Source organism: Trachemys scripta, chromosome 16 (assembly GCF_013100865.1).
Source record: "Trachemys scripta elegans isolate TJP31775 chromosome 16, CAS_Tse_1.0, whole genome shotgun sequence".
Taxonomy (NCBI): domain Eukaryota; kingdom Metazoa; phylum Chordata; order Testudines; family Emydidae; genus Trachemys; species Trachemys scripta.
In genome coordinates this window covers 20,133,505-20,160,120 of record NC_048313.1, presented here as the reverse complement: position 1 = coordinate 20,160,120, position 26,616 = coordinate 20,133,505, and the positions used below count along the sequence as shown (strand labels likewise).

General features: G+C 60.5%; 3 protein-coding genes across 4 annotated transcripts in view; 2 read left to right on the top strand and 1 right to left on the bottom strand.

Moving 5' to 3' along the window:
* Nucleotides 1–4,716: 4,716 nt before the first annotated feature.
* On the top strand, nt 4,717–10,100 carry NPFF (neuropeptide FF-amide peptide precursor). Its single transcript, XM_034792649.1, has 3 exons — nt 4,717–4,941; nt 7,284–7,411; nt 9,826–10,100. The coding sequence occupies exons 1-3, from the start codon at nt 4,801–4,803 to the stop codon at nt 9,947–9,949; spliced, it is 393 nt and encodes a 130-aa protein (XP_034648540.1). The 5' UTR covers nt 4,717–4,800; the 3' UTR covers nt 9,950–10,100.
* A 416-nt stretch (nt 10,101–10,516) lies between these two features.
* TARBP2 (TARBP2 subunit of RISC loading complex) lies at nt 10,517–20,139 on the bottom strand. Of its 2 annotated transcripts, none has more exons than XM_034792399.1 (9): nt 20,000–20,139; nt 19,038–19,207; nt 18,155–18,260; nt 17,516–17,599; nt 16,159–16,231; nt 13,817–13,934; nt 13,133–13,260; nt 12,203–12,395; nt 10,517–11,727 (listed from the first exon to the last, which is right to left on the bottom strand). In XM_034792399.1, exons 2-9 carry the CDS (start codon nt 19,195–19,197, stop codon nt 11,570–11,572), a joined length of 1,020 nt encoding a protein of 339 aa, XP_034648290.1. In that variant the 5' UTR covers nt 19,198–19,207; nt 20,000–20,139; the 3' UTR covers nt 10,517–11,569. The 2 variants fall into 2 exon arrangements, with proteins under 2 accessions (XP_034648290.1, XP_034648289.1); XM_034792398.1 differs by having other exon boundaries at nt 19,920–20,108.
* Nucleotides 20,140–20,698: 559 nt separating this feature from the next.
* LOC117888733 (pleckstrin homology domain-containing family A member 3-like) overlaps nt 20,699–26,616 on the top strand; it is an 8,041-nt gene continuing 2,123 nt past the window's right edge. Inside the window, exons 1-7 of the mRNA XM_034792400.1 lie at nt 20,699–20,790; nt 22,385–22,501; nt 23,369–23,524; nt 24,517–24,653; nt 25,270–25,440; nt 25,850–25,893; nt 26,264–26,421. Coding sequence (XP_034648291.1) covers nt 20,751–20,790; nt 22,385–22,501; nt 23,369–23,524; nt 24,517–24,653; nt 25,270–25,440; nt 25,850–25,893; nt 26,264–26,421 — 823 coding nt within the window. The 5' untranslated portion in view covers nt 20,699–20,750. The remainder of the gene's footprint in view (nt 20,791–22,384; nt 22,502–23,368; nt 23,525–24,516; nt 24,654–25,269; nt 25,441–25,849; nt 25,894–26,263; nt 26,422–26,616) is intronic.

The window sequence follows — 26,616 nt, the reverse complement described above, 5'->3', positions numbered from 1 at the left end:
ACCACTGAGAACAGCCGAGCTCCATCCTCTCTGGAACCCCCCTTCAGGTAGTTGAAAGCAGCTATCAAATCCCCCCTCATTCTTCTCTTCTGGAGACTAAATAAGCCCAGTTCCCACAGCCTCGCCTCGTAACTTATGTGCCACTTAATCATTTTCGTTGCCCTCCGCTGGACTCTCTCCAATTTGTCCACATCCCGTCTATTCAAGAGCGCCGCCAGCTTTTCTGCCGCCCTAGGTGGCGGAAGGTCCTGCCGCCGAAATACCGCCACGGTTGCCACCCCCCCAAATTGTAGCACCCTAGGCGACCGCCTAGGTCGCCTAATGGGTTGCGCCGGCCCTGCTTCTATTCTATCCATCTATTCTAGCACCTCTTCATTACTCATCCTATCAGTCCAGTTTACCTTGAATATTCCATGCAGGCGCCTGTCCTGAAAGCTGTTCAGTTGGCGTTGGATGGACGTATTGTTGGTTTTCCAGGACTTTGCTCCGCTTACAGCTTGTTGTCTACACGTGAAACACTACAGCAGCACAGTCCTCACTGTGGTGCCTGAGGGCTTCTCCCATCGACGCAGGCAATCCACCTCCCTGAGAGACGGTAGCTAGGCCGGCGAAAGAACCCAGCGCTGCCTACAGGGCGACTTAGGTCGGCTTGGATTTTCCACCCCCTTGGGCGACGGAGCTGGGTCAACCTAGTGTAGCCCAGCCCTTCCAACATTGCTTCTAGAGATCTGAAGTGTGGAGTTTTTACTGATCCTGTGGGACTGCCGTGCTGGACTGAACGTTTGGAATAAAGCGCTTGGTTCCCTGTTCTGGGTTTGACAGCCAACATACCGCCGCCGGGATCAAGGATGATGCTACCCAGATAAGAACGTTGATGAATGTTTTCTAGATAAAATCAGCGGGAGCTAAGCTAACGTTCATGACTTCCGCCTTTGATTCATTGGTAATAGGACCTACTTGCTTGGCAGAAGTTGCAAGATCACCTACCTTCCGCTGCACCTCTTCAGGGGAGTTATTCGTGGGACAGACGTCATGGGCAGCATCCCAAAGGGTAGAAGGAGCAGCAGATTTTAAAATGAGGTCGTTTTGAGGGGAGGGGCTCTCTCTCCGAAACCTCTTGACCCCACATTTGCCTCACTAGCCTTCCTCCAGCCCTTCACCTGGCCCGTCCGTTTTCAGGTCAGTCAAGGCAGGGGTGTAGATTGGAGTGAACTTTGAAATATCCACCCTTGTCTGGAAGCTCAGCTCAAGCTTAATGAGGGGGCTGTGGGGCCAGCTGCCCTTTTTGGTGTTAGGTGGATGATAGTAGCGCCTGGAGGGCCCTGGCTGACGCTGGGGGCCCGCTGGGCTGGGCTGGGCTGATGGCAGTGCTGACTCCAGAGGGGTAGCCCAGGGACGGAGGGACAAGGGTGGTTTTATAATGGGCTGCCCAGGAGCCAAATTCCCCCCGCGCCCTCCCCGGATAAATGAGAGCAGCCCCCAGCTCCTCTAACTTCCAGCAGGTTCCTGAGGGCTCTGAGTCACCCCAGGCTCCCCTGGCACCATGTGCTACGGAGCCAGTCCTGATCTGCTCCCTTCCACACAGCCGCACCCTCAGCCTGGGCGTGCCCAGCAGACAGGGTAGTTCTGAGCCGCTCTGGGCCACTTGTGGCTCGGGTAGGCCACCGGCCTAGGGAACGGACTCTGTCCTGCGGGTTCCGTTTCTGCCTCTGGCTGGGGAGTGGTGGCTAGGGGCTAGCGCAGGGGATATGGAGTCAGGACTCCTGGGTTCTACCCCAGGTCTGGGAAGGGAGTGGGGCCTAGTGGTGAGAGCAGGAGATGGGGAGTCAAGACTCCTGGGTTCTCGTCCCATCTTGGATGCATCTGCTAACTGCTGGCTTAAGAGGAAGCTGCAAAGAGCTTTTCTTGGGCTATTTTGTCAGCTCCATTTCTGGCTAGGACTCTGGGCAATGAACTTGCCCAAAGGCTAACACCAAACAAAGGGTTCACAGAGCTGCTGGATGGCCCCCTCCAGCCCGCTTGGATCCCAAGGGCCCAAAACTCTACTGGGCCATCCTGGCTAGGAGCTGGCCGGAAGCCGAGGTGGTTTAGCTGCCCAGGCTGCGGTGCTGTGCCTCAGTTTCCCAGTTAGCATAATGGGGATAGGGATACTCAACGTGGGGGATGAGGAGGGTCTGTCCCTTGATTCCTGTAATATGCTTTGATATCCTCAGCTGGGCAGTGCTGCTATTCCCCTCGCCCCAGTGACTCCCTCCCGCCCCCATTTTACAGAGGGGGGAAACGGAGGCACGGGGAAGGCCCAAACCCTTTGCTTTCAATGGGAGTTAGGCACCTCTGAGCAGAAGTGACTTGCCCAAGGTCCCCCAGCGTCCCCAGGGCACAGCTGGGACTAGAACCAGGGGGTCCTGTGCACCCGTCCTGTGCTCACGCCACTAGGCCACGCTACTTCCCTGCAGGGGCTGCCCCTCGCACTCCACTGAAACTGCCCTCGCCAAACTCTCTGAGCTCAGCACCAGTGGCTCCAGCCTTGGCCTGCTGGCTGCCTGCCCCGGCTGGCCACGGTCCTGTCTGGGGTGGGCCTGTCCCATTCCCCTCAGCCCAGACGCCTGGGGCCAGCCCGACACAGGGGCTATGTGGGGATCCCGAGGCCCACGGTTAGGGGCCCGCCGAGTCACGGAGCTCCAGGCTAATCCACCGGCACCACCTCCCCACCCTGCCAGGCCGTGCCCCGGGGCAGATGGATGGCACCTGCCTCCCGATGGTGCTGGCGAAAGCAGCCTGGAGCTGTGGCCGGCCGAGCACAGGCCGGTTATTGGGAGCATCCATCAGGTGCTGAACGTGACTGTCCCAGCGGGGCCCTGCCGCCCCCTCAGCCTCCGGCAGCGCAGCTAAGTGGCAGCGAGATCCATCATGGGGCTGCGCGGCCTTCGCTGCTGGCGTCGGGCGCTCAATTGGTAGGGGCAGGGGCCGAGCTGCGGGAGGAGGGTTGGGGCTGGAGCTTGGCTCCTCTGGGACAGACCCCAGCCTGCCTGCTGGGGGGGGGGGAACCCAGCGGACAGCACTTGGAGGGGTGAGCCCGGCAGGTGCCACCCCAACGCAGGGCGAGGCCAGGGCACAGGGGTGGGATGCCGGGGCTCCCGTTGCCTGAATCCACCCCCAGCAGAGGTTGTTGGCGTCGTCCCCTGTGACTGTGCAGAGGTTTGTGCCGGCAAGCGAGGCTGGCCTGGGCACGGCCCATGTGCGACTGCCAGTGAGGTGCCCGTCGACGGGCGTGCATGGCTTTTGCCTTACAGTGCACGTCGGTGTCAGTGTGGGCACACAGGTGGGCGTGTGCAAGTGAATGTGTACGCGTGTTTGCCTGTGGGCGTGTAGCTGGGTGTCCGTGTCACTGCTCTGGGCTGGCCCCAGTGGGCAGCGTGCCCTGGCCTTGCCCTGCCTTGGGGTGGCACCAGCCCAGGCTGCACTGGGGGCCTTCCCAGATGCTTCCACGCTGCAGCCGGCTCACCCGTCACAGCCATGACTGGCCCTAGCTGCTGGGTCTAGACAGGATCAGACCCAGCGGCCCATCTCCCTGGCACCCCCTCCCTTCCCCTGGCTCTGACAGGCTCCACCCTGGTAAGAGCCTCCCGTTTCGCCCAGCACTTCGCTCCTCTGGCAAGGGGTGTGAGCTGCAGCTGGGGCAGGGCCCAGGAGCAATGGGGCCCAGTGGGATCCTGGCTTCTTGTCTGGGGGTGTCAGAGCTGTCCTGGGCCTAACGATATCTGGACCCAAGGGTGGGCTTTGACAGAGCTAGGCCCAGTCCTGTGGCCAGGTCCCCCTGGGCGCCCCCCACCCCGTGTCTATTTACATACACTCTGGCTGTGCCCACCCTGGGAGAGGCACCCACCCACTGGGGCAGTTACAGGCACGCCACCCCTCCGGCCAAGCCCTGTGCCCTCGGCACCACCTTTCACTAGCCCCTGGGAGGAGCCGGTCTGTCCAGAGGGCTGAGCAAGCCCGGTGCCCTTGGGCACTTTGAAAATCTCCTCCCCCTGCCCAGTGGGGTCTTGATCCTGCACTGTGGGGGGGGGCTCCTTCTGCCCCTGACTGCGGTGGTGCTGCCCTCACCCCCTGGTGCGCTGACCGGCCCTGGCAGGGGGAGCGGGAGGCTCTCCAGCGCTTGTGTTCCTGTCTCAGCCCATCACTGTCACCAAGCCCCAACCGCTTGGTAAATGGGTTTCATTAAGCAGGGAAGTGGTGCCGAGGGAGACAGGCGGAAGCGACAAGGTGGGGACCGTTAACCAGACAGATGACGCCGTGACAAATGTGTGGACTGGGGCGGGGAGGGGATGGGGAAACTGAGTCAGTCTGACAAGGCGGCTGCGGGGCAGGCCAGAGGTGGGGGATCAGAGGCTGAGGGGCCCTGGTGTAAGCCCCCGGGGGCCGGCACTGGCAAGCAGCTGTGATAAACCAGCGTCAATTAGCTGTCGCTTTTAGAGGGGCTTAAAGGGCCATTTGAGTGGATTTATCCCTGTAATAACGTACAAACAGCCCGGCCCACGGGCTCAGGCCGGTGCTGGCGCTGTCTCTCCTGGGGCCGCCGGCTCCTCTCTGGGCCCAGCGTGGCAATCAGTTCTGCTGCTCCGGTCCCCAAGCCCCCGCCTTACAAATGACTGGTGAGGCTCCCCCATCAATCCCGCTTGCACAGCCCAGCCCGTGCGGTGAGCTGGGCTCCGGGTTCGGGAGGATATAAGAGCCGCAGCCGGGGAAGGTGTTTGCACTGCGCAAGGAGGGAGCGGGGCGAGGGACCATACCGCAGCCATGGACACGCGCCTGGCGCTGCTGCTGGCCCTGCTCTCGGGCACCGTGACGACGGGCCAGTGCCTGGAAGGAGGGAGCGTGTCCAAGGAGACCCTGGCGGACGAGCCCGACAGCTACCTAGAGAGACTCTCCGACTTGCTGGTGAGCGGGCGCTGCCCGGGGAGGTGGCAGTGGGCTGGGTAGGCAGGGACCACAGCTCTTGGGTGCAGATTGTCGCTCCCTCACTGGGTCCAGGCCAGTGGCCAGAACAGGGACCCAGGACTCCTGGGTTTCCTTTCCAATGCCAGGAGGCAGCGTTGGTCAGTGGTTAGAGCAATGATCGGGGTCTATTATTGGCTTGCTGTAACCTTGAGAAGAACCACACCCCTGACCCCCTCTGTGCCTCAGTTTCCCCATCTGTTAACAAGTCCGACCTACCTCATGAGGCTGAATTAATGAAAGGGCTCTGAGTTGCTGGTGGGAAAGATGCGACGGTTGGGCAGGGGCTTCCTGCTCCCTCTTTGAGTCATGGAGCACCCCCACCGTCCTGCCCCGGTGTCAATCACCCTCTGCCCTCACCTGCACAGAAAAGACCCTGACCCATCCACAGTGACCCCCATCCCCGGCTGCTGGGCTCTGGGGGACCCACCCCCGGGATCATCTCTCCCAGTGGGGCGGGAGCCGCACCCGGTGCTGTGGGAACACAATGAAATCCTGTCTGTCCCAAGGCAGATCTGAGACACTGGGGGCTACCCCATCTCCAGGCAGAGCCACGGGGATCCATTAGGCTCTGGACCCCTCGTGGGATGCCCCATGCTGATGGGCTGGGGCTGACCCTTTCCCCTGGGAAGCAGGAAAGTTGCAGCAGCCGGGGAGGAGAGACACAAGCATCTCTCCGTCTACTGGCTCCTTGCGGTTCAGGCGGGGTGCCTAAGGATTTGGGCACTTGGACCCTTCTAGAAGGCTATAGGAATTGGGGGATGGGATCTCCTGGGATTTGGTGGCAAAAGCCCAGCCTCCAATCTTGAGGCCAATGATGTCAAAAGAGGCCACCGACCTGGGGGTGAGACGTGAAAGAATCTCAGGCTGTTCCTTCCCCCCGAATGGAGCTAGAGGAGCCCACAAGGGGCACTGCTGAGAATCTGGGGGCCCAAGGAATTAGCCTTCCACCCTGCCCTGGTCAGTATCATCATCCCCTTTGTACAGAGGGGGAAACTGAGGCACATCAAGGGGCAGTAACTTCCAGGGTCACCCAGCAGAGCTGTGGCCGTGCTGGGAATGGGACCCTGGTTTCCTGGCTCCATGAGCTAACCACGACTGAGCTTAGAGAGCAGCTGAGGAGCTGGAGTGTCCCCTGGGAGTCCATGCTGGACCCCGGTTAGTGCTGGGGGGGGCAGGGCAGGACGCAGCATCCCTGTGATGCTCATTAAAGCACAGCTGTTGTTCCCCATGGGCGTGGCAGCGGGGTTTGAGGTGCCCATTCAAAGGTACCTGGTGTTGCATCCCAGGGAGCCAGGGCGTGAGCTCTGCCATCCAGGCCCACGTCCATCCAGGCAATGCCCCTCTGCCTCCCCAACAGGAAATGGAATTTACCTTCCCTGTCTGCCTGTAGTGGTGGTGGTTAAACACGGCTGCTGAGCTCCACCCCAGAGGCAGCTGCCTCCTGGCACGGGACAGCACCAGCCCGAGCTGTACACACTAAGGAACAGTTTGGGTTCCTGCTGGTTAAAAGGCTGAGGCGGAATGAACAAAATTCCAACACCCCCCCTCCACCCACCGGGGCGTGTGTGTGAATATTGCCCTTCTGCCACAAGGGGGTGACAGGCACTCGGTGCAAATTCTTGGGGAGGCCTGAGCATGGCCCAGATTGCCAGGGAATGTCCTCGTTTGTGGAAGGGGGCTCGGTGAGCCTTCATCTCCCTGCAGTCAACCCTCCACCCCACCCCCTAGATCTCTGGGCTGGTTCAGCTCAGGGGCTGCAGTTTGCAGCATGGGGCCCTCTGCTGGCAGGCTGGACTCAGAGACCCTCGCAGGGTGAAGAGTTTGGCCTAATGGCTGGTGGTGGGGAGGGGGCGGGGCTTGATCCCTTGATGGGAGAGTCTTACTAAGGGGTGGGGGGTGCAGGTACCCTGCCTGGCTGCTTCTTGGGGGGTTGAGAGCCAGGCCGTGCTGCACCGAGTGTGTAGGGTTGGGGTCTAATGGGCAGGGGCACTTGGCTGTTTGCCCCCCTATGCTGCAGGGTGGGAGGATTGGATATGTTGGGGGGGGGGGTGGCCAAGAGCAAACCCCAGAACCACCTAACTCCTGCCCACCCCCAGTCTGTGCTGGCATCATCACTGCTCACCTGCAGCAGGTTAATAGGGTGGCACTGCCCGCTGCGGGCCCAGACACAGCCTAAGCGCCATCCATGGGCCAAATACCTCCCCCCCGACTCCCTTCCTGCGCTAGGACCCCTCTGCAGGCAGGGGGCTGTGTAACCCCATCCTGTCCCCCACCCCTTGCAGCAGGAGAGTGCGGATCGCGCCCCTCGGCCCCTCTCTGACGAGCGCCCGCCGGGCACCCTGCTTCGCTCGCTGCTCTACACCCTGCAGCGACCCGGCCGCAGCCCCTCCTTCCTGTTCCAGCCCCAAAGGTAAGGAGGGGACGGGGGAGCACTGGGGCCCATCCACACACCAATCTCAGCTTCCCCCGGCTGCTCTCTGCAGCAGCCTGAACTTCGTAGCCCTTGGTTCTCCAACACGAAGCAGCATCAGCCTTGCTCGCTGCCTGACTAGGAGTCCCCCTCAGCCCCCCCCCCCCCCCCGTTTTCAAGGGGGTGAGTGCTCATTTTACCTGCCCCTGGCCTGCCCCCCCCATAGCCCCTCATACACGGGACTGGATCCCAGTTAGCTCAAGCCCCTTCCCCAGGGCCACACTAAATGGAAAAAGGCCCTTTGCTACTGGAAGAAGCGTCCACACCAGAGGTTAGACTAGGGGTGGGCAAACTACAGCCCGTGGGCCACATCCGGCCTGCGGGACCGTCCTGCCCGGCCCCCGAGCTCCTGGCCTGGGAGGCTCGCCCCCGGCCCCTTCCCCGCAGCCTCAGCTCACTCGCTCCACCGCCAGCGCAATGCTCTGGGCGGCGGGGCTGTGAGCTCCTGGGGCAGCGCAGCTGCAGAGCCCGGCCTGACCCGCTCTCTGTGCTGTGCGGCGGCGTGGCCCGGCTCCAGCCCGGCCGCATGACTGTAGCACTGCCAGCCACTGGTGCTCCAGGCAGCGCGGTAAGGGGGCATGGAGCGGGGGGACTGGGTAGAGGGCAGGGGAGTTCGGGGTGGTGGTCAGGGGTGTGGATAGGGGGTTGAATGGGGGAAGGGGTTCCAGGGGGGCAGTCGGGAAGGAGGGGGGATTGGATGGGGTGGCAGGGGACAGGGAAAAGGGGTGGTTGGATGGGGCAGGGGTCCTGGGGGGGGCATCAGGAATGAGAGGAGGGGTTGGATGGGGGGGGCAGGGGTCCAGAGGCGGTCAGGGAACAGGAGGGGTTGGATGGGGCAGGAGTCCTGGGGGGGGGGCAGATAGGAGGTGGGGGCCAGGCCACGACCCCCCCTCCCCTAACCGTCCCGCCATACAATTTCCGAAACCCGATGCTGCCCTCAGGCCAAAAAGTTTGCCCGCCCCTGGGTTAGACCCATGTAACCAGCTGGGCTCAAATACAGTCCCAAGGGCCTGGGGATGTGGCACCAACCCAGAACTCGGGTTCAGGGCTAACGGAAATTGAGCCAACTGGCATTACAACTCCCTGCTCCCGACAAGCCACTAGGGGGCGCCCTCTCCTCAGGGTCCATCTACACTGGGGCTGGACAGACTGATTAGCAGGAGTTAAACCTGCCTCACTTGGCACCAGGGGCAGCCTGAGGCACGTGACCAGCTCGCAGCCCTTTAGAGACACCGCCTTGGCCTTGGGGCCCCCTCACAGCCCCTGCAGCTGCTCTTAGCTATAGACCCCAGTACAGCTCTCTGCAGCACCTCCCCAAGCGGGTCAGACACACGAGGCCAAGGCATCCCAAGTCCCAGTCCAGAACTCTAGCCCCACAGCCTCCTACCAGGCCGTGCCCTACTCCCCACCCAGCTGCCAGGCCAAGGGGCCGGGGTGGTGGATCTCCACTCGCCTCTGGGTCCTCCAGTTAGATGACTGGAAGTGCCAGCCTAGTTCACACAGGGCAGGTACTGGGATAGCCATTAGGGGCTGGCACGGGGACACTGTAGACAGTTAGCCCGGTACCACCTCTAGCGTGAATGCAGGAGTACTGGGGTAAAGGAGCCTGGTATGGGTCAGAGAGTCTGAAGCCAGCAGGGACCATCAACTCATCCACCCGGACCTCCCCCCATAAGCCCCGACAGTTCCCTGTGTCGAGCCGAGGACTTCGGTTAGACCAAAGCAGACAGGCTCAAGGCGCCGATGCTGTTGTGAGCCGAGCTGCCAGAGGCCCCATTGAGTAGCTGAGACATGCCCACATGATCCTAGCAGGTGACCTGTGCCCCATGCTGCAGGGGAGGCACCTCCCTCCCACCCCCCAAGGTCCCTGCTGATTTGACCTGGGGGAAAATTCCTCCCAGCCCCCAATCTGGCCCCAGTTCACCCCAGAGCATGTGAGTAAGACACACCAGCAAGGCACCAAGAGAGGATGCTCTGAACTGCCTGAGAACCCTGGTTCCACCCCAATGGCTGCTGGCCTGGCTTCAGCCACGCCCGCTTCAGGTGACAAAGCCCAGAATCCAGCTGGCAGGAGCAGCTCGGGCGGCAGTGGCACCTGGCAGCCCAGTCTAACCATGGCTGTAGCTCCAGCAGCCTGGTGAAGGAGCCACGTGGGTGGAGACATGGCCTGAGGCCAGCGGGGATGATGTCAGGCTAGTCCTAGCGCAGGAGGGTGCATCCCGCTGGCCCTTGGCTGTTTTGATGGCTCCGGCGGTGAATGAACAGGGGGTACGAAGGGGGCACCAGCCAAGCTTGGGCCATGAGTTGGGTCAAAGGCGCTTCTGGAGCTGAGGGCTTCGTCTGTCTCCCTGCAGGTTTGGCCGAGAGACCCGGGGGAGCTGGGGCGGTGAGGGCCGGCTTAGCCAGCGCGGCTGGGACTCCATGGCCTCCCAGTTCTGGAGCATGGCTGTGCCCCAGCGCTTCGGGAAGAAGAAGTGACTCCGAGGGGCTACTTGGCTCCAGCACCCCTGGCCTGGATCAAAGCTCCCCCCCCACCCCTGAGCAGATTGAGCTGTGATGACCGGCGCAGCCCAGCGGCCGGATCACATAGCTCCTGCTCTGGTAACGATAATAAAACATGAGCCTCACAGCTGGGGGAAATGTGGTCAATACGCCTGCGGCACACTACCGCCCTTCGCCTCTGGGGGCAGCACACACCCAGGGTGGGGCAGCGTCCTTGCCATGACACCATCTGAAATAGGGGGAGGGAGCGGTTCTGAGCTCTCCCCTGGCTCCAGCCAAATAGGCTGAGCTGGAAAGGGAGAGGCCAGAGGCCATGGGTCTCTGCCGCATGCGCCCTAGATACCACAGCCACAGTCGGGGGCAAGGGAGGATCCTGCCAGTCAGGGAGCAAACCAGTGCCCCCACCTAACGATGGGCAGCCAAGTGCCTTGGCTCCACGCAGCTGCCCCCACCCCACGATTAGCCCCCATCACCCGGTTCCACCCACCCAGCCCAAGACTCAGCTGGCCCCCTCCAGTCCCCCAAAAAGAAAACACACCAACATTGTGGAGAAAACCCCTCCGTCCAGTTTATTTCCCATCTCCCCCAGCGCGGGTTCTGGGACAGTCCCCCCACAGGCTCCAGACGCTGATTGGGACAGGAGACGCGAGGGCAGCTGCCCCTCCCAGAGGGGATTTGATCCCGCAGAAAGGTCCTTGTGCCCGCGGCAGGGGCTGGCTGCACCTGAATTTGGGCTTAAAAAACGTTGTGTCTTGCCTTTAAATAACAATAAAAATCTGCCCTGTCCTCGCTGTGCCCCCGCTCCAGTCCCACGGGGGCGGCTCCAGCACAGACCCCTGGGGGGCAGCTCCCGGGGGCACGGGGCAGCTCCATGCTCCAAATCTACTCGGGACCCGGTTCCTAGGATGGTGCTTCAGCTGCTGACAACGAGGGGGGGGGGCAGCCCCACCTGGGTCAGGGGGCACAGTCAGAGGCTGCTGACGAGTCTGGGGATGCTGACGAGTCTGGGGATGTGGGGACGGGGGTTGGAAGGTGGGGGGCACTGACCCTCCCTATGGCCAATAAGAACTTTTGCTCTTTGTGGCTGGAGCAGGACGGCAGCTGGGGGATAGCTCAGAAGAGCCGTGGGGCAGCATTACCCCCCAACAGTGCAGTGGAGGAGAGCACTGGGCTCGGCTGGGGAAGGAGGACTCAGTGGATGAGCCCAGGGCACCCTGGAGCGGGCAGCGCTTGGATCAGGAACCATCTCCTGCTAGAGGGGGCTGCTGACCTGGCCCTCAGTGCCCCCACATGCGGTGGGGGTGTCGGAGCGAGTGAGCCCCGCCCCTGCGAGCCCAGATCGTCCCTGCGCCCAGAGCCCACTCAGGCCTGGTGGAGGCTGCAGGGGCAGGGCTGGCATCTCTCCTGGGGGCTCCAGGTCCTGCCCCTCGCGAGTCGGGGGCAGCAGGATGCCCCGCCCTGGCCGCGGGGCTGCGTGTGGGTCCAACCTGTGTCTGCCCCAGCCCCAGCCTGGGGAGGCGTGTGCCGGCCTGGCTCCGGGCACCCACCTGGCTGAGTGTCCACGCCCCAGGGGCTCTGCTGGGCCCAGGCGCCTCCTCATTTGCCTCCCGCCATGATCTTGAGGTACTGCAGGGCGTTGCGGGCGGCGGCGGAGCGGGCGGCGGCGCGGGAGGCGGCAGAGCCGTGGCACACCGTGGTCGGCTGCGTGGACAGCTCCACCAGGCACTGGTACAGGCCGCTCAGGCTCATCTCGTCTGTGGGGAGAGATGGGGTGTCAGGGCCGGGGGCGTCGCAGGCTGAGCCCCGGGGGGACGTGGATGTGAGCACTGCAAGGTGTGCCTGGGGGGGCTGCTGAGCCCCGAGGGGTGGGGGGCAGGGTGTTCAGGCCCGGGGGAGGGGAAGGGGCAGAGGGTGACAGGCAGAGCCCCTGGGGGGTAGGGTGCTCAGTCCCTGTTGGAGGGCAGGGCGCTTTTCCCGCCAAGGCTGGCATCAGCAGTTAAGACTCTGGAGGTCGCTGCCCCTAGTCCCCACGAATGGCTGAGGAGCCCCCAGCATGCAGCAGAGCTCTAAGGGGGCTGGCGCAGTGCTGGGGGACCCTCGCCCCTCAGAGGGGGCAGTACTGGTGGAGTGGAGCCCTCGCCCCACGGCGGGACAGTGCCAGCCCTCAGCGGCATGGCGGAGCATTCCTGGGGGCCCGGCGGGGGCCTGCATGGGATCCCTGCCCCTTACCGATGTCCAGGTAGCTGATGTCGAAGCTCTGCTCCTCGGAGAGCTCCTGCAGGAGGCTGCAGAAGCCGGCGTTGAGCGCCCCCAGCGGGTGGCTCTTGAGATGCAGGATCTTCTCACCGGCCGAGTTGCGCAGCGAGTCCCAGGTGCAGGCCGAGAGCCGGCCCTTCAGGCTGTCCAGCTTGTTCCCCACGGTCTGGGGTGGGGGAGAGAGCATCAGCTGGGGGCCCAGCCCAGCAGTGGCAAGGTGTTGGGGGCTTGGCCTATGTCTAGGCCTGGCCTACGCTTACAATGCAGATCTGCAGAGCTGCGCTGCCCGGGGGTGGGAAAAGGGACACGCCCTGAGTGCCACAGCCCTAGCCCTGATGCGGGCACAGCCCTGCCCACTTAGCCCAACGCAGGAACCCTCACTTCTACACTACGGGGCCCGCCAGCACAGCTATGCCGTAGGGTGGACAAGCCACTACTTTGAGCCCAGCTGCTCAGCACGAAGGGGCATGTTGCAGGCTGGGCCTTGTAGCCTCCACAGGTTGCCACCCCACCCCACCAGGCCCCTTTGTCTCTAAGCAGCATGGTGCACTGCATGCTGGGGAGTGTAGTCTCCATGGGCCGTGCCCTCCATTAGGGAGGGCAAGGCCCCATTGCCTCTAGCTCCCAGCATGCAATCTGTTGCTCTGCTTATAGTCTCCATGAGCCACGCAGAAACCCAGACACATGCCCCCATTGCCTCCAAGCAACACGGAGCACTGCATGCTGGGAGTTGTAGTTTCTATGGACACACCTCCCCAATCAAAGGGTGAGACCCCATTGTCTCTTAGTAGCACAGAGCACTGCATGCTGGGAGTTGTAGTCTCTATGGACACACCTCCTCTATCAGAAGGTGAGGCCCTCGTCTCCAAGCAGCATGCCCATCCCGCCCTCGCCCGCACTCACAATGGAGAACTGGTCCTCCTCCACCTCGGCCTCGCTGCCCTCCCGCTGGTCCATGGGCACATTGTGGATTCGCACCAACATCTTGGCTGCCGCGTTACGCTTGGCCAGCTTCTTGGAGGTGCCGCTCCCTGCAGGGGGAGACAGAGGGAGCGCTGCCATTGCTGATGCCCACAGCCTGGCATGGGCACTGCCTGCCCTCTGGGGAACAGGGGGTTAACTCCTGCACAGCACAGGGAAGGGCTAGAAGAGGAGCCCTTTGGCTGCACCAAGGAGTCCCCTAGGGCCTTGTCTGGGAAAAATCACCAATGGGCGTGGGCCTTCAAGAGAGGCCTGGGATAGCAGAGAAGCTGCGGGTTGGGATTGAGGGGCACCAGCAGAGCTGGGGTGGGAGGAGCTCAGGCCTGGGATAGCAGAGAAGCTGTGTGTCGGGATTGAGGGGCACCGGCAGAGCTCGGGTGGGGAGAGCCCAGGGCTGGGACAGCAGGGGACTGACTGTGGGTCAGGACTCTGCCCAGCCCCTCCCTGGCTCCACCTTTGAACACTGGATTCACTCACCCACTTTAGGGGCACCATGTGTCTCTGGAATGAATCTGAACACCCCCCCACTCCCGGACCCTCTTCTCCCCATGGGAGGTGGAGACGCTCCCATCACCCATGTCGCCTCAGTACACGGCCGGCAGTTACCTATTTCGATGAACCTCTCGACCCGGCAGGTCATGGTGAATTCCTTGCGGTGGGCAGGCCCCGACTCCTGGGTGACGGTGTATTCCGGCAGCCTCCAGCCCTTCTGAACCACCAGCTCCTTGGGGAGGGAGATGACGGGGCATCATCAGAGCCTTGGCAGGAGCCTCCTCAGGTAGGGGAGTAGGAGACTGCCTGGCCCAGGCACAGCTGGGATACGTGGTGTCATAAGCGCCAACTCTGCTCTGCACCCACCGGCACCCAAGCTCCCTGCCCCGTCCCCCCTGCCTCAGCTCACCTCCGCCTCCACCCCCACCCGAGCGCGTTGCGTCCCTGCTTCTCCTCCCAGTGCTTGCCGCTGTGAAACAGCTGTTTCGCGGTGTAACAAGCTGTGGGAGGGAGGGGGGAGGAGTGGGAACGCGGCGTGTTCGGGGAGGAGGTGGGACAGAGGCGGGGCAGGGGGGGGATCGAGCACCCAGCAGCACCAGGAGAAGTTGGCGCCTAGGTGTGGTGTGAGCACCAGCAAGGCTAAAAAAATTAATCATGATTAATTGCAAGATTAAAAAAAATGGTGATTAATCATGTGATAAAAAATTAATTGCAATTAATCAACGTTTTAATCGCACTGTTAAACAACAGAATACCAATTTAACTTTATTAGAAAAAATAACACCCAAAATATTTATATATTTTCAAACATATTGATTTCAATTACAACACAAAATACAAAGTATACAGTGCTCACTTTATATTATTTTTGATTACAAATATTCGCACTGTAAAAAAAAATAGTGCAAATCTACAAGTCGAAGCATGAAGGGGCATATAAATGTTTAACACATCTGGCACATAAATACCTTGCAATGCCAGCTACAACAATGCCATGCAAATGCCAGTTCTCGCTTTCAGGTGACATTGTGAACAAGCAGCGGGCAGCATTATCTCCTGCAAATGTAACCAAACTTGTTTGTCTGAGCAATTGGCTGAACAAGAAGTAGGACTGAATGGACTTGTAGGCGCTAAAGTTTTACATTGTTTTGTTTTTGTGTGCAATTACATAAAAAAACAAATAATTCTACATTTGTAAGTTGCACTTTCATGATAAAGAGATTGCACTAAAGTACTTGTATGAGGTGAAATGGAAAATATGATTTCTTTTGTTTATCTCTTTGGCAATGCAAATATTTGTAATCAAAAATAGTAATAGAAAGTCAGCACTGGACACTCTGTATTCTGTCTTGTAATTGAAATCAAAATATTTGAAAATGTAGAAAAATATCTCCAACTAGTTATAAGAAGTTTAAAGGGTGTGATTAATCGCAATTAATTGTTTTAATCAAGTTAATTTGTTACGAGTTAATCGCTTGAGCTAACTGCAGTTAATTGACAGCCCTAGTTTCATTGGTTTTATCATGGTCGTGCCTAGAGGTCTCAGCTGAGATCAGAGTCTCATTGTGCTGCACAGACACCAGGTGACACAGCCCCTGCCCCAGACAGACAAAGGAGAGGAAACTGAGGCACGGAGCAGGGAAGCAATTTGGCTGAGATCAGTAGCAGAGCCAGGAAGAGAATCCAGGTCTCCAGAGTCCCAGTCGAGTGCTCTAGCCATCAACATATGCATCCCTAAGTCACCATGGCAACCTACCTGCTTTGCAGACTGGCTCAGCAGAAGTCATGGAAACCGAGAGCCCAACCAGGGTAAACTCAAGGGGAGGGTGGGGAGTTTGCCCGACAGCGCCTGGGCTGCCCAGTGTCTGTGGTTGGGGACAGCCCATCTGGGCAGAGGTCCCAAGGGTAGAGGAACCCAAATGCTATTGGAAGGGGTCCTCACATGGCGCAGCCGGTGCTGTGAGACTCACCCCTCAACACCCCCACACTTGAGGGGCTGAGGGAACCCAACAGCCACAGGCGAGACACATGGGACTGGGGACACCAGCTGTGGTTTGGTTCTTCCAGTGACAATCCCGGGATCTGAGAGCTGCTGAAAGGGGCCAGCTGGACAGCACCGGAGTCCCGTAACCACAGGGTGGGGGACAGCCCGGATAGGCCAAGTCCCCCCGAACCACCCGCTAGAGGAACCCGTCTGCTGAAGCTGTTAATGGAGATGGCAAAGCCTCAGATCTCCCATGAGCCATCAAACAGCTGTCAGGATTTGGGCCCAATCAACCCGTTCCAGCCACTCTGCTCCATCTGGCCACCCGGGGTCTCTGGTACTCGAGGGTGATGAGGCCTTTTGCTTCGCTAGCTTCATCCCCAACCCAGCCAGCCTTATCTGGGGCACTGCCACTCCTCACAGTGAACAGAGGCCCCCGCCCCACAGTGCAAAGTGCCACGGCCGCACCTACCTGCAGCGCCCCCACGGGGTTACACTCCGACTGCTGGGGCGAGACGGGCGACTTCACCTCCATCTGTGAGCTTCTGAGTGAGACACAACAACACCCAGTGAAGGGGGCTGAGCTGACCGCCTGGGCTGCTCCCTACAGCCCTTGGCCAAGGAGTCGGCTGGAGGTGCCAGGGGTTTGCGGGAGGGCGTGGGGAGCCACTGGCAGGAGACGCCCAATGGAACTGGGATGGGTGATTTAGTGGAAGGCACTGGCTGCAATGCCCCAGCAGGATGCTAGGGGGCACTGTGCTGCAGGGAGTACAATGGGGGGTGCTCTCTCCCCTCTGAGTCAGCGCTGACTCCAGACCCCGAGCCTGGCACTAGCAGGCAGTGCCAGAGGTGGTGCTGTTTAGCTGAGCCGTAAGAGCGAGGTCCTAAGCACTGGGGGTCACACGAGTCCCCCTGGCTCTTTTCACAAGAGTTGGGGTACGAATCCCAATTTCGGCAATTCCATTCTGCTGCCCCAAATACCCCCTGCACTTTCAATTACCAACAGGCTCCTTCTTTCACTCCCTGCCCTAAACTGCAGTTGTATCGCTGTAAGACACCTGCCATGCTCTGCCCCAGAGACGACTGCATCGTGACACAACCCAACATCCAAAGACATTTTGGGATGAAAGGTGCGGGTGAGACGCACGTGCCTCTGAGCTCACCAGGCCAGAGAGTTTCCCAAGCACGGCCTCCAGCATGGATTGAGTGATTTTTGGGTGCCCAGCCTTGGACCCTGAATATACCATGGCCGGAAACTGGCTTAAGAATCAGGTGATTTTTAAACAATAATCACTGTTGGGTTCTTACATTTGCCTGGTGGTTACTAAACCTTTTGGAGCTTTTCTAGGCAACCCCCAGGGCAAGACACCTATCCAGTTTTTGAATGGAAGCTGAGATTCCCTGTGAAACAACATGACTCCAGGAGCTGGGGCTTTAAGAATAAATACCAAATAGCATGCCGATTTGCAGTACTGCAGATAGGGCCCTGATACCTGAGTTCCCATTAGGCACCAGCCTATGGGCCAGGCTGGCAGGGAGACTACATTGCCCACAACCCTTTGCGAAGTACTCTACTGCCCCAAAGAATCATGTGATACAGAGTCCTCACCAGGCTTCTACCTACAGGCCGGATGGGCAGGAGGACTACATTACCCACAACCCCTCCTGCCCCAATGCATGCTGGGATATGGAGTCCCCACCAGGCTCTTATAACCAAACCCCTTTGAGGTGTCTAAGTTGAGCAGTCCCCCTCAATAAAAAAGGAGGTGTCCCAAGATCATCCTGGGTAATCTTGGCCCAGAGCCCCTCTCTGTGACTTTCCCTTTTACCTGGGAGAGGCGGCAGGCAAGATGGGTGCTGCGGGGGCCGCCGCAGTGCTGAGCTGAGAAAGGGGCTCTAGGGAGAAAGGAGAGCTTTGAAAATAAAAGGTGACAAACATTAAAGCAGGCTTCGCGCCTCCGAGCGCAACAAGAACCAGCTCTTCCTAGCTCAAAACACTTGGGTGTGGCGCCACTTGGGGGCAGGAGAGGGACCGCGGGGACTAGGGATGTTTTAGTAACGAATAATACCACCACCCAGCTCTAATGTAGTGCTTTTCACCCACTGATCTCAAGGCACTTTACGGAGGAGATCAGCACCATTATCCTCATTTTACAGCTTGGGAAACTGAGGCACGGAAAAGGGAAGTGACTTCCCTAACGTCAGCCAGCAGGCGTAGAACGCAAACCTCCTGAGTCCCAGTCCAGTGCTCTAGCCCATAGGCTGCACCAGCTGGGTCTGTTTCCTCAGCCGAGCTTCTCCACCCCCCAACTCTCCCCCCTGTCCCTCCAAATCCTCTCTACTCTGACAGGACTGGAGTGGGGAGTAGAGGACGGGTTTGGGTCTGGATGCAAGTTTGCAGGTAAGGGATCGAAGAAGTTGAGAAGCAAATTAAGCAAAGCCCCAGGTCCCCACTCTGCCCCCCTCACCTGGATTCCTCCGATGCTGCTGGCTCCAGCATATTTCCCCCTTTCAGGAGCTTTAGGGCCACCTCTGCTGCCTTGTGCTTGGCTGCCTTCTTGCTTGGGCCTTGACCTGGAAAGCGGGGTGTCTAGCAGTTAGAGCAGTGGGGGGCTGGGTGTCAGGAGTCCTGGGTTCTATTCCCAGCTGTGTCACCTAGTTGCTCTCTGTGCTAGTGATAGGTCAGCAGCTCCCAAAAGCTGACAGCCTCTAGCCCCCAAGGAGGGACAGCAGCAGGGCAAGGAACTCTGTCTCCATGGCCCATTCTGCCCTGAAGAGTGGCCCACGGGGTGCTGCCGAGTGCCAAGAATCAGGGAGGTTGTTTCTATGATGGAGGCACCTGTGCCACTAGGAGCTGGGCTGAGACCCAGCCAACTCCCTCCACTCAGAGGCTACCAAACAAGACCTTAAGTGCTAAGACCTCGAGGCCCTGGGATCCTCCCACCAAGGATGCCCCAGGCATGGTCCAGATAAGGAGGCAAGAAGCTCCGAGTTCCATCCACAGCCTGAATGGGCCCCATGCATCCGGATGACAACTCCCATCCACCTCAAAAAAATCTTAGTCACCACTCCCTACGCGTGCCTCCACCGCTCACTACAGCACCAGCACCTAGCTCTTACATAGCACGTCTACCCACAGGGCTCAAAGCACTTTATAAAAGGGCCCAGACTAGAGGCCAAGAGTCCTGATCCACAGCCCCCCTGGCTCCAAGCACTAGTGATACCTTTAATGCAGAGACACGACCTATCAGCAGGAGGCAGCTCAGGATCAGGCCCCTCAAGTCGGTGGCAATGCCAAGGCTGCCCCTGCTTGGGAGCAGTATTTACCCGCCTCCCCCATGGGTAACTGACCAGTGCAGCTGATGTCCCCGACAGTCACTCGGAAGGTGAAGTTGGGCTGATGCGCTTGTCCCTCGGCTTTGAGTAGATCATACACGGGCGTCTTGCCTATTCTTGTCCCATACTCCTGGAGAAGGCTGATCGGGGTCTTTCCAGGATTGGAGGCAAGCATTTGCTCTATACTGGGGTGGGGGACACAACACAGGGACACAGGCTCAGAAACGACCACAGATCAGGGCTGGCCCTGGGACATGAAACACCCAGGGTCATTCCCAGAGCTGGGAAGGGGGAGCTGTGGGGAAGGAGGCAGTGGGAGAAGCTACCCCTCCCACACCAGAGCACCCCACTGATCCTGTGAAAGAGTCCCCCAGTAAGGGGGAAGGGCTGTAATGAGAGCAGCTACCCCTCATCTCATGGCAGTCTCCCTGACACCCCCCCCCAAATAGGAGGGGTCAGTGGGATCAGCTGTCCCCCGTGATGCCCCCAGTGAATATCTCCTCAGTACCCAGTTGGGTGGTGGGGCTCAGTGTGAGAAGCCGTCCTGCACCCCCTACCCCTGTCTGAAGATACCCCAGTACCCAGTGGGAGCAGCTGTCTCTACCCCATGATCTCCCACCCCCGTACCCAGTGGGGTGAGGGGCCAATGGGAGCTGGGGAGACATGTGCTCCCATTGGGGTGGTGATGGGAGGAGCTGCCCCCCAAGACCCGCCCCCGCCTCCCAGTAGTGCAGGGGGGAGGGGCTGACCCCCTAGAAGACTCCCAGTGGTGGGGGCAGTAGGAGGAGCTGCCCCCCCCCAAGATCCACCTCCACCTCCCAGTGGGAGGGGCTGACCCCCTAGGATACCCCAGTGGGGGGAGCGGTGGGAGGGGCTGCCCCTGGGCCGCCCCGTTACCTGGGGAACCCGCCACTCTTCCTGGTCCCACAGGCCTCCTCCTCCTCACTCATTCCCTCCTCCTGCCCCACCGGAGCCACCTTGCCCGCAGCCGTGGGTGGGAGCCCCTCTCCGGCCAGCGCGCGCCGCCACCGACAATGGCTGGGGAGGCCGCCAGCGCCGCCCAGGGATCCCTGGAAAATGGAGTCCTTCCCAGGGCCCCCGTACCTGGCCTAATGGGCAGGGGGACTACGTTACCCACAACCCCCAGCGCAGCACGGCGCTGCCCCCGATGCATCCTGGGACATGGAGTCCCCACCACGCCCCCTCCATGGGGCCATGTGGGCAGGGAAGACTACATTACCCACAAACGCGTGAGACGCACACTGGTACCCCCGATGCATCCTGGGACATTGAGCTCCCGTCTCTGAGCCTGGGAGGCAGGAGGACTATATTACCCACAATCCACCGCCGTGCGCTCAGCTGCCCTAAGGCCCGCTGTGATTTGAATTTCCCGCTTGCCTTGCCGCCAAGGAATAGAATGGGCTGGAGAACTACATTGCCCACAGGCCCTTGCGCGCAATAAGAAAGGGAAATGGCGGCCCTGCGGAACGGACCGTTCTCGTTAGCCACCTGCCGGGGTCTGCTGATGTTATTGGTGACACTCTTGCTGTTTCCGCCCAGCCGTGCACTATCTCCCATGGTGATTGGCTGGCCTTTCCCATGTCCCGCCCCAGTGTCCAATCCGCTCCTTTTATTGGACAAAAGCGCTATGGCCCCGCCCTCCTCGGCCCGTGATTGGCTGGTCGCCTCAGTGTTGTCAATGGGTGGCTCACATTTACTACCCTGGCGATGGAGGGAGCGTTATTGAAATGGACCAACTACCTCTCGGGTAACGGCCGGGGGCGGGGAGGTGGGTCTGGGATTCCCCTGGCCTGGGGGCCCCGAACCGGGCTAGGTCCGTGTGACCCTCCCCGCCCCCAACTGAACCGGGCCAAGTCCGTGTGACCCCCCCCCCCACGTGAACCGGGCCTGGTCTCTGTGACACTCCCCCCCCCCCTGCGAATTGGGCCAGGCCTCCCTGTCCCTCCCCCCCCCCCCCCGTACCCGGAGCCTGTGTCCCTCCCTTCCCCCCAACCGGGCTGGATCTCTGTGCCCTCCTCCCCTGACCTGGGCCTGCTCCCCCTGAACGGGGGGCAGGTCCATGTCCTTCTCCCCAAACCAGGACAGGTCTGTGACCCCGCCGTCCCTGAAGTGGGTTCACCACCCCTGAACCAGGTTCACAGGACTGGGACCTGGACCCACCCCCCCACGCCAGGGGCTGCCTCCCTCCCTTTGAACGGGGCCAGGTCTATGCCCCCCTTGCATGTTTCCGGATGGGATGGAAGGACCCCATCATCCCTTCCCCCAGCAGGCTTCAGGGTGGCACCGGCCTCTCCCAGTCCCGAGCTCTAACTTGGCACAAAGGCCAGCTGGCCCATGGGCCGCTCCCTGTTCCGTTCTGAGAGCCAGGTGCCAACTGGGGGCAGGGGCCACCCTGTCCCTGGGGGGTCGTGAGGTTGCAGAGTTTGCTTGTAATTCTCCCCCTTACAGGGTAAGCGACACTGGCGGACGCCAAAGGGGGAGAGGTAGCAAATAACCTGCTGTCCTCTCCAGCACCCCTGCGCTGTGTCCCCTAGAACCCAGCCATGGGGAGACATCCTGGGATCCCACCGCCAGACTCTCCAGCACTGGGCAGCTGTCATGGAGCCAGAAACAGGAGAGTCCCGGGTGCTGTGTGTTGGCTGGCAAAGCGCTGGACTAGGTGGCTGACCGATCTGCTCTGGCTAGGCCTGTGTCCCCGTGGGCATTGTTGGGCAGTGGTGGCGGCAGGATAGGACCCTCCGGCTGCTGAGAAACGTCCTTGGTCCTGTCCTGCTGGCCCTAGATGCCTTGCCTAACCCCCACACCTCCTGGATGTGGTATTCTGTCCCATCTAGCGGCACAGAGAGCGAGAGCGAGATAGCCACTTGGCTTTTAGCTCATGCAGTAGAGGCTGTTAGCTAAGGCTGTGGAGCGAGATAGAGAGAGATATATCAGAGGTCCCAGGTTCGATCCTGCGTGCTGACGACTGGGGTCTGTCGGCGTTGCGTTTCCACCTCTCTAGCCCCTTTCACTGGAGCATGTCACCTCCGTAATACCCACATATGGACACCGCTGGGGAAACGATGTGTTGGGGGCACAGACAGGGATAGGACCGAGGAGTCCTGACTCTGAACCTTCTCCTCTCCCACAGCCAGGAATAGAATCGAAGCACAAGACCCCACGCTCTCCTACGGCTGGAAATAGAACCCAGGAGTCCTGGTTCCATGCTATAGTCACCAGACAGCCTTGTGTGGGCAGAGCTGCTGTGCGCCAGGCGGCAGCTGGGGGAGCCGAGCTCCCTGAAGGAGAGAAACGCCTTGGCAGATGTTAGGGGCGTGACTGGTCTTTCCTTTCCCCTGTAGGTTGGCAGCCACGATACTTTGTCCTGGACAGCGGCATCCTGTCCTACTATGACTCTCAGGACGACGTGGGCAAAGGCAGCAAGGGCAGCATCAAGATGGCCGTCTGTGAGATCAAAGGTTGGTGCCCTGCACTCCCCTGCTGGGTGAGAAGCTCGTGCGGGAAGTGGGGGGCGATTGGACCAGGAGGGGCTGGCACACTGTGCTGCTGACCTGGGATCCTGGCAGGGCAACGTTCCAGAGTTTAATGAACACTGGGGGGCCAGATTCTCCAATGGGCCCTTCCCATCCCTTTCTGCTCTCACCTGCCCCTCCCCCCACAGACAGACAGACACCCGCCCACACACATATATCTGGGCTATTTCTGTCCTCCCCAGTCTCTGCCCCCTTAGGATTTGCATGTCGTTTCTACCTCTGAGCACAGTTGTAGTGCCACTGAAGATGCACCTCACACCCCAAGGGAGCTGATCAGTCGTGTGGGAGGTTTCCCTTGGATTCAGTGGGTCCTGAAACCCCTCAGGGCCCCGGCTTGGTCTGCTGGGAGGTTTTACTGGGGTGGGGGGACAGCTCCCCAGTTTAAGAATCACCACCCTGGAGACTATTCCAGGGCTTTGTCCAATCTAGTACTCAAATTCCACAAAAGAGTGTGTGGCTGTTGGAATCAGGCATAGAACCCAGGTGTCCTAGCACGCAGTCTCTTGCTCTAACCACTAGACCTCACTCTCCTCCCAGAGCTGGGAATAGAACCCAGGTGTCCTAGTAGTCAGTCCCCTGCTCTAACCACTAGACCTCACTCTCCTCCCAGAGCTGGGCATAGAACCCAGGAGTCCTGGCTCCCAGTCCCTTGCTCTAACCACTGGACCCCACTCCCACTCTCCTCCTGGAGAAGCACATGGTCTGCAGAGTTGGATCGTGTCATGCAAGGTGAGAACAGACTCTGCTACCCGAGCACTGGGAACTCGCCCAGCGACTGTCTTGTCCCTGCAGTGCACCCCACCGACCCCACGCGCATGGAGCTGGTGATTCCAGGGGAGCAGTATTTCTACCTGAAGGCAGGGGGTGCTGCAGAGAGGCAGAAGTGGCTGGTGGCCCTGGGCAGCTCCAAAGCCTGTTTGGGCGAGAGCAGGAGCCAGAAGGACAAAGGTGGGTCCTTCCTGGAGGGAGGGGGTGGGCACCATGCAAGGGAAACGGTGATCTCTCTTGGGGTGGGTCAGATCTGGGCCTGGAATAGCGGGCAGGGGGGAGCTGTATGGCAGGAGTAAGGGACAGACCAGGGGGTTGGGGAAGCCCAGGGCTGGGGCAGCAGGAGGCAGAGGGTTGGGACTGAGGGACATCGGCCAAGACTGCAGCAGCAGAGGGGTGTGGAAGGCCTGGCTGCACCCTTCAGTTTTGCGATGGGGCGGGCAGCAGAGAAGGGCTCAGGTGCGGGCGTTCCCTCCTCCTTAGTAAACAGTCACTCGTCTGTGACTGCAGAGACCTGGAATTTCATGCTTCTGACCTGCTGGTTATGGGGTGGGGGGCCCAGTAGTGGATGGCCTGACCCCAAAGCCCCAGCCCACTAGAGGGTGCTGTGAGGTGGTGGGGGCTCAGTGAGGGGGCGCACTCTCCCCTTGCAATGAGCACAGACCCCAGAGTGCAGTGGTAGTAGGCACTAGGTTGCAGAGAGTGAGGCTCAGTAGGAGGCGCTCTCCCCTTTGGGTCAATGCTGAGCCCAGAGCAGCCCTACGGGGTGTTGCGCTGGAGAGTGGGTGACTCCAGTAGGGGGCGCTTTTTCCTCTCTGGGTCAATGCTGAGCCCAATGCCACCACACAGGACAGGTCCACTTATTAACAAGCCCAGTGCACGCTGTAAGAACTGGGGCATCAACCCCTGTGTCCTGGCTAAATTCCAACGTGGGTCATTCCATTCTGGCTTCCCTGACCGTTTCTGCTGGATCCTCTGTTTTTCTTCACTTCCTGTCTTAGACTAGTGCAGTGTTACTGCAGGTTGTTAAACAGATGCTACGTTCCACCCCAGAGGTGGCTGCATTTCAGTGGCAGGGGCGAAGCAATCCCTGTATGTACCATACAGGGCCTGGGGCTTCCAGAGGAGCAGGATAGGAATGAGGCAATATTGATCTTCCCGTCTCTCTGCAGATATGCACCTGAGCAGCGAGTCCCTGGGCCGGAAGCTGTCGGAGCTACGGCTGTACTGCGACGTGCTGACTCAGCAAGTCTTGGACGTCCAGGAGTCCACGCGGCCCCAGGACAACGGCTCCCCGCTTGATATTGAGGTTCAAAGGGAGCGGGGAGGTTAAAGGGGAACTGTTGGGTTTTAGGAGGATCTGGAGGACACAGGTCCTGGCTACCCTCTCCCTCCAGCCGGGGCACAAAAGCCGCCTGATTCCAGCAGCTCAGAGAGGGCTGCGGCACACAGTGTAGAGTCAACCAGCGGAACTCCCTGCTGCAGGGCTGTGCTGCGATGTAGCCGGGATCCTCATGGGGTATGAGGCCCCATGGCATAAGCGGATGGGGCAGGGTCCAGGAGTGAAAGTGGATGTGAGCCCCCTGATCTAACCGCTAGACCCCACTCTGCGCCCATAGGCGGGGAAAGAACCCAAGAATCCCGATTCCCACTCCCCTGCTCTATCCACTAAGCATGACTCTCTCTCCAAAGCTCCTTCTCTTCTGAGCAATGCCTTGGCACGCGTGTCTGCGATGCCACAGAGCCAGCTAAAAAAGGGGCAGGGAGGTCACTGACTCACTGGGTGGCTGGGGCAAGTCACTGCCCCTCTCTTTGCCTCGGTTTCCCCACCTGTACAGCAGGCTTGGGGAGGCTGGTGCTACAGAAGCGCAAAGGATTGTGGGTGGCCGTTCCTCTTGGTAACCCTCTGTCCTCCCTATTCCCAGAAGATGAACGAAGCCTCCTCCCTGCTCAGAGCCACCTGCAGCCAGTTCATCTCCACGCTGGAGGAGTGCATGAAATTCGCCAACGCCCGCCTGGCACCTGAGCTCTACCAGCCCTCACCGGCCCCCCTGCCCCAGGACTTCGTGGGCACCAAGCTCCCGCACTCCCATAGAGTAAGAGCCTCCCTGGGGCAGGGGGGCAGCATTTGGACTAGCAATGGCATCTGCCTAGGACAGATCAGAAATCCTGCATGCTTCGCTTCTTTGCCAGCCCCAAGTGCGGGGACGGGGCTGTGTGGGTCGGCTGGGAGCTAGCCGGGCTCTGGTCATGGCCTCAGAGAGGGCAGAGCCCGGGCAGTGCCAGGGCAAGCTTCTGAGCAGGGTGTCTGGGGTCAGTTTATCCTTGGCCTCTTTGCTAAGGACGTTGCTATGATCCCAGCGTGGCTCATGCTGGGCCCCCGGCTATCATCAGATGTGTGCCCACGCTGGCAGTCTGAGCTGGATCTGAACTAGCTCCAGAGCTGCCCGGTGCCCCCAGCTCGCTCGGTTCCATCTGACCCTCTCCCGCTTTCTGGCCTCACAGGTGAGACGCTCCCTCAGCCATACGGGCATCGTGTCCCCCGACAGGTGAGCAGGTTGGCCGAGGCGGAAGGAAGGGGGGCTCCCGGGTGGTGCAGAGGGGCTGTTTCACTCTGTGCTGGGTGAGGATCCTGTGGTCCCTGCGCTTGGCTGTGGGGCTGAGGCCGAGCAGGATGCGGGCACAGGCAGGCAGCTGGCTTCTGGGTGCCCACGACATGGGTCCTGGCTCCCTCCAAGCCAGGCCCTCGCCCTGCATGGTGCCGCCCCAGCTCCCCTAGCTGGAGATGGGGAAGGTCCCCAGCCCCCTGGGTGGGTAGACTGGATGGGAGGGGGGAGTGATCAGCCGGGCTCTCCCTTGGGTGCCCACACTTGGTGCCCATCCCCAAGCCAAGGCTCTCACCCTGCCCCCCTCTCGCAGAGGGGCGGAGCCGCCCCGGCCCCCGGTTCCGCCGCAGAAGGGCGCCGTGACGGTGGTGCGCAACCTGGAGGAGATGGTGATGTTCCGCTCGCAGCACTGGAGCCAGCAGGGCCCCGTACCGGATAGCCCTGTCGGCACCATCGTGGAGGAGAGGGAAGGTAGGAGCGGCGGGGCAGCTCCCCCACCACCAGGGGGAGCCGGCACAGTGCAGTGTGGTTACATGGCCAGCTGGGGGCAACTGGCTTCTTGTCCCATTGCAAATGATTACAGGGATTGAAGGACAGCATCAGCCCCTGCCCCCCCCCCCCCCCCCCCCCCCCCCCCCCCCCCGGGCGCCCCCCCCCCCCCCCCCC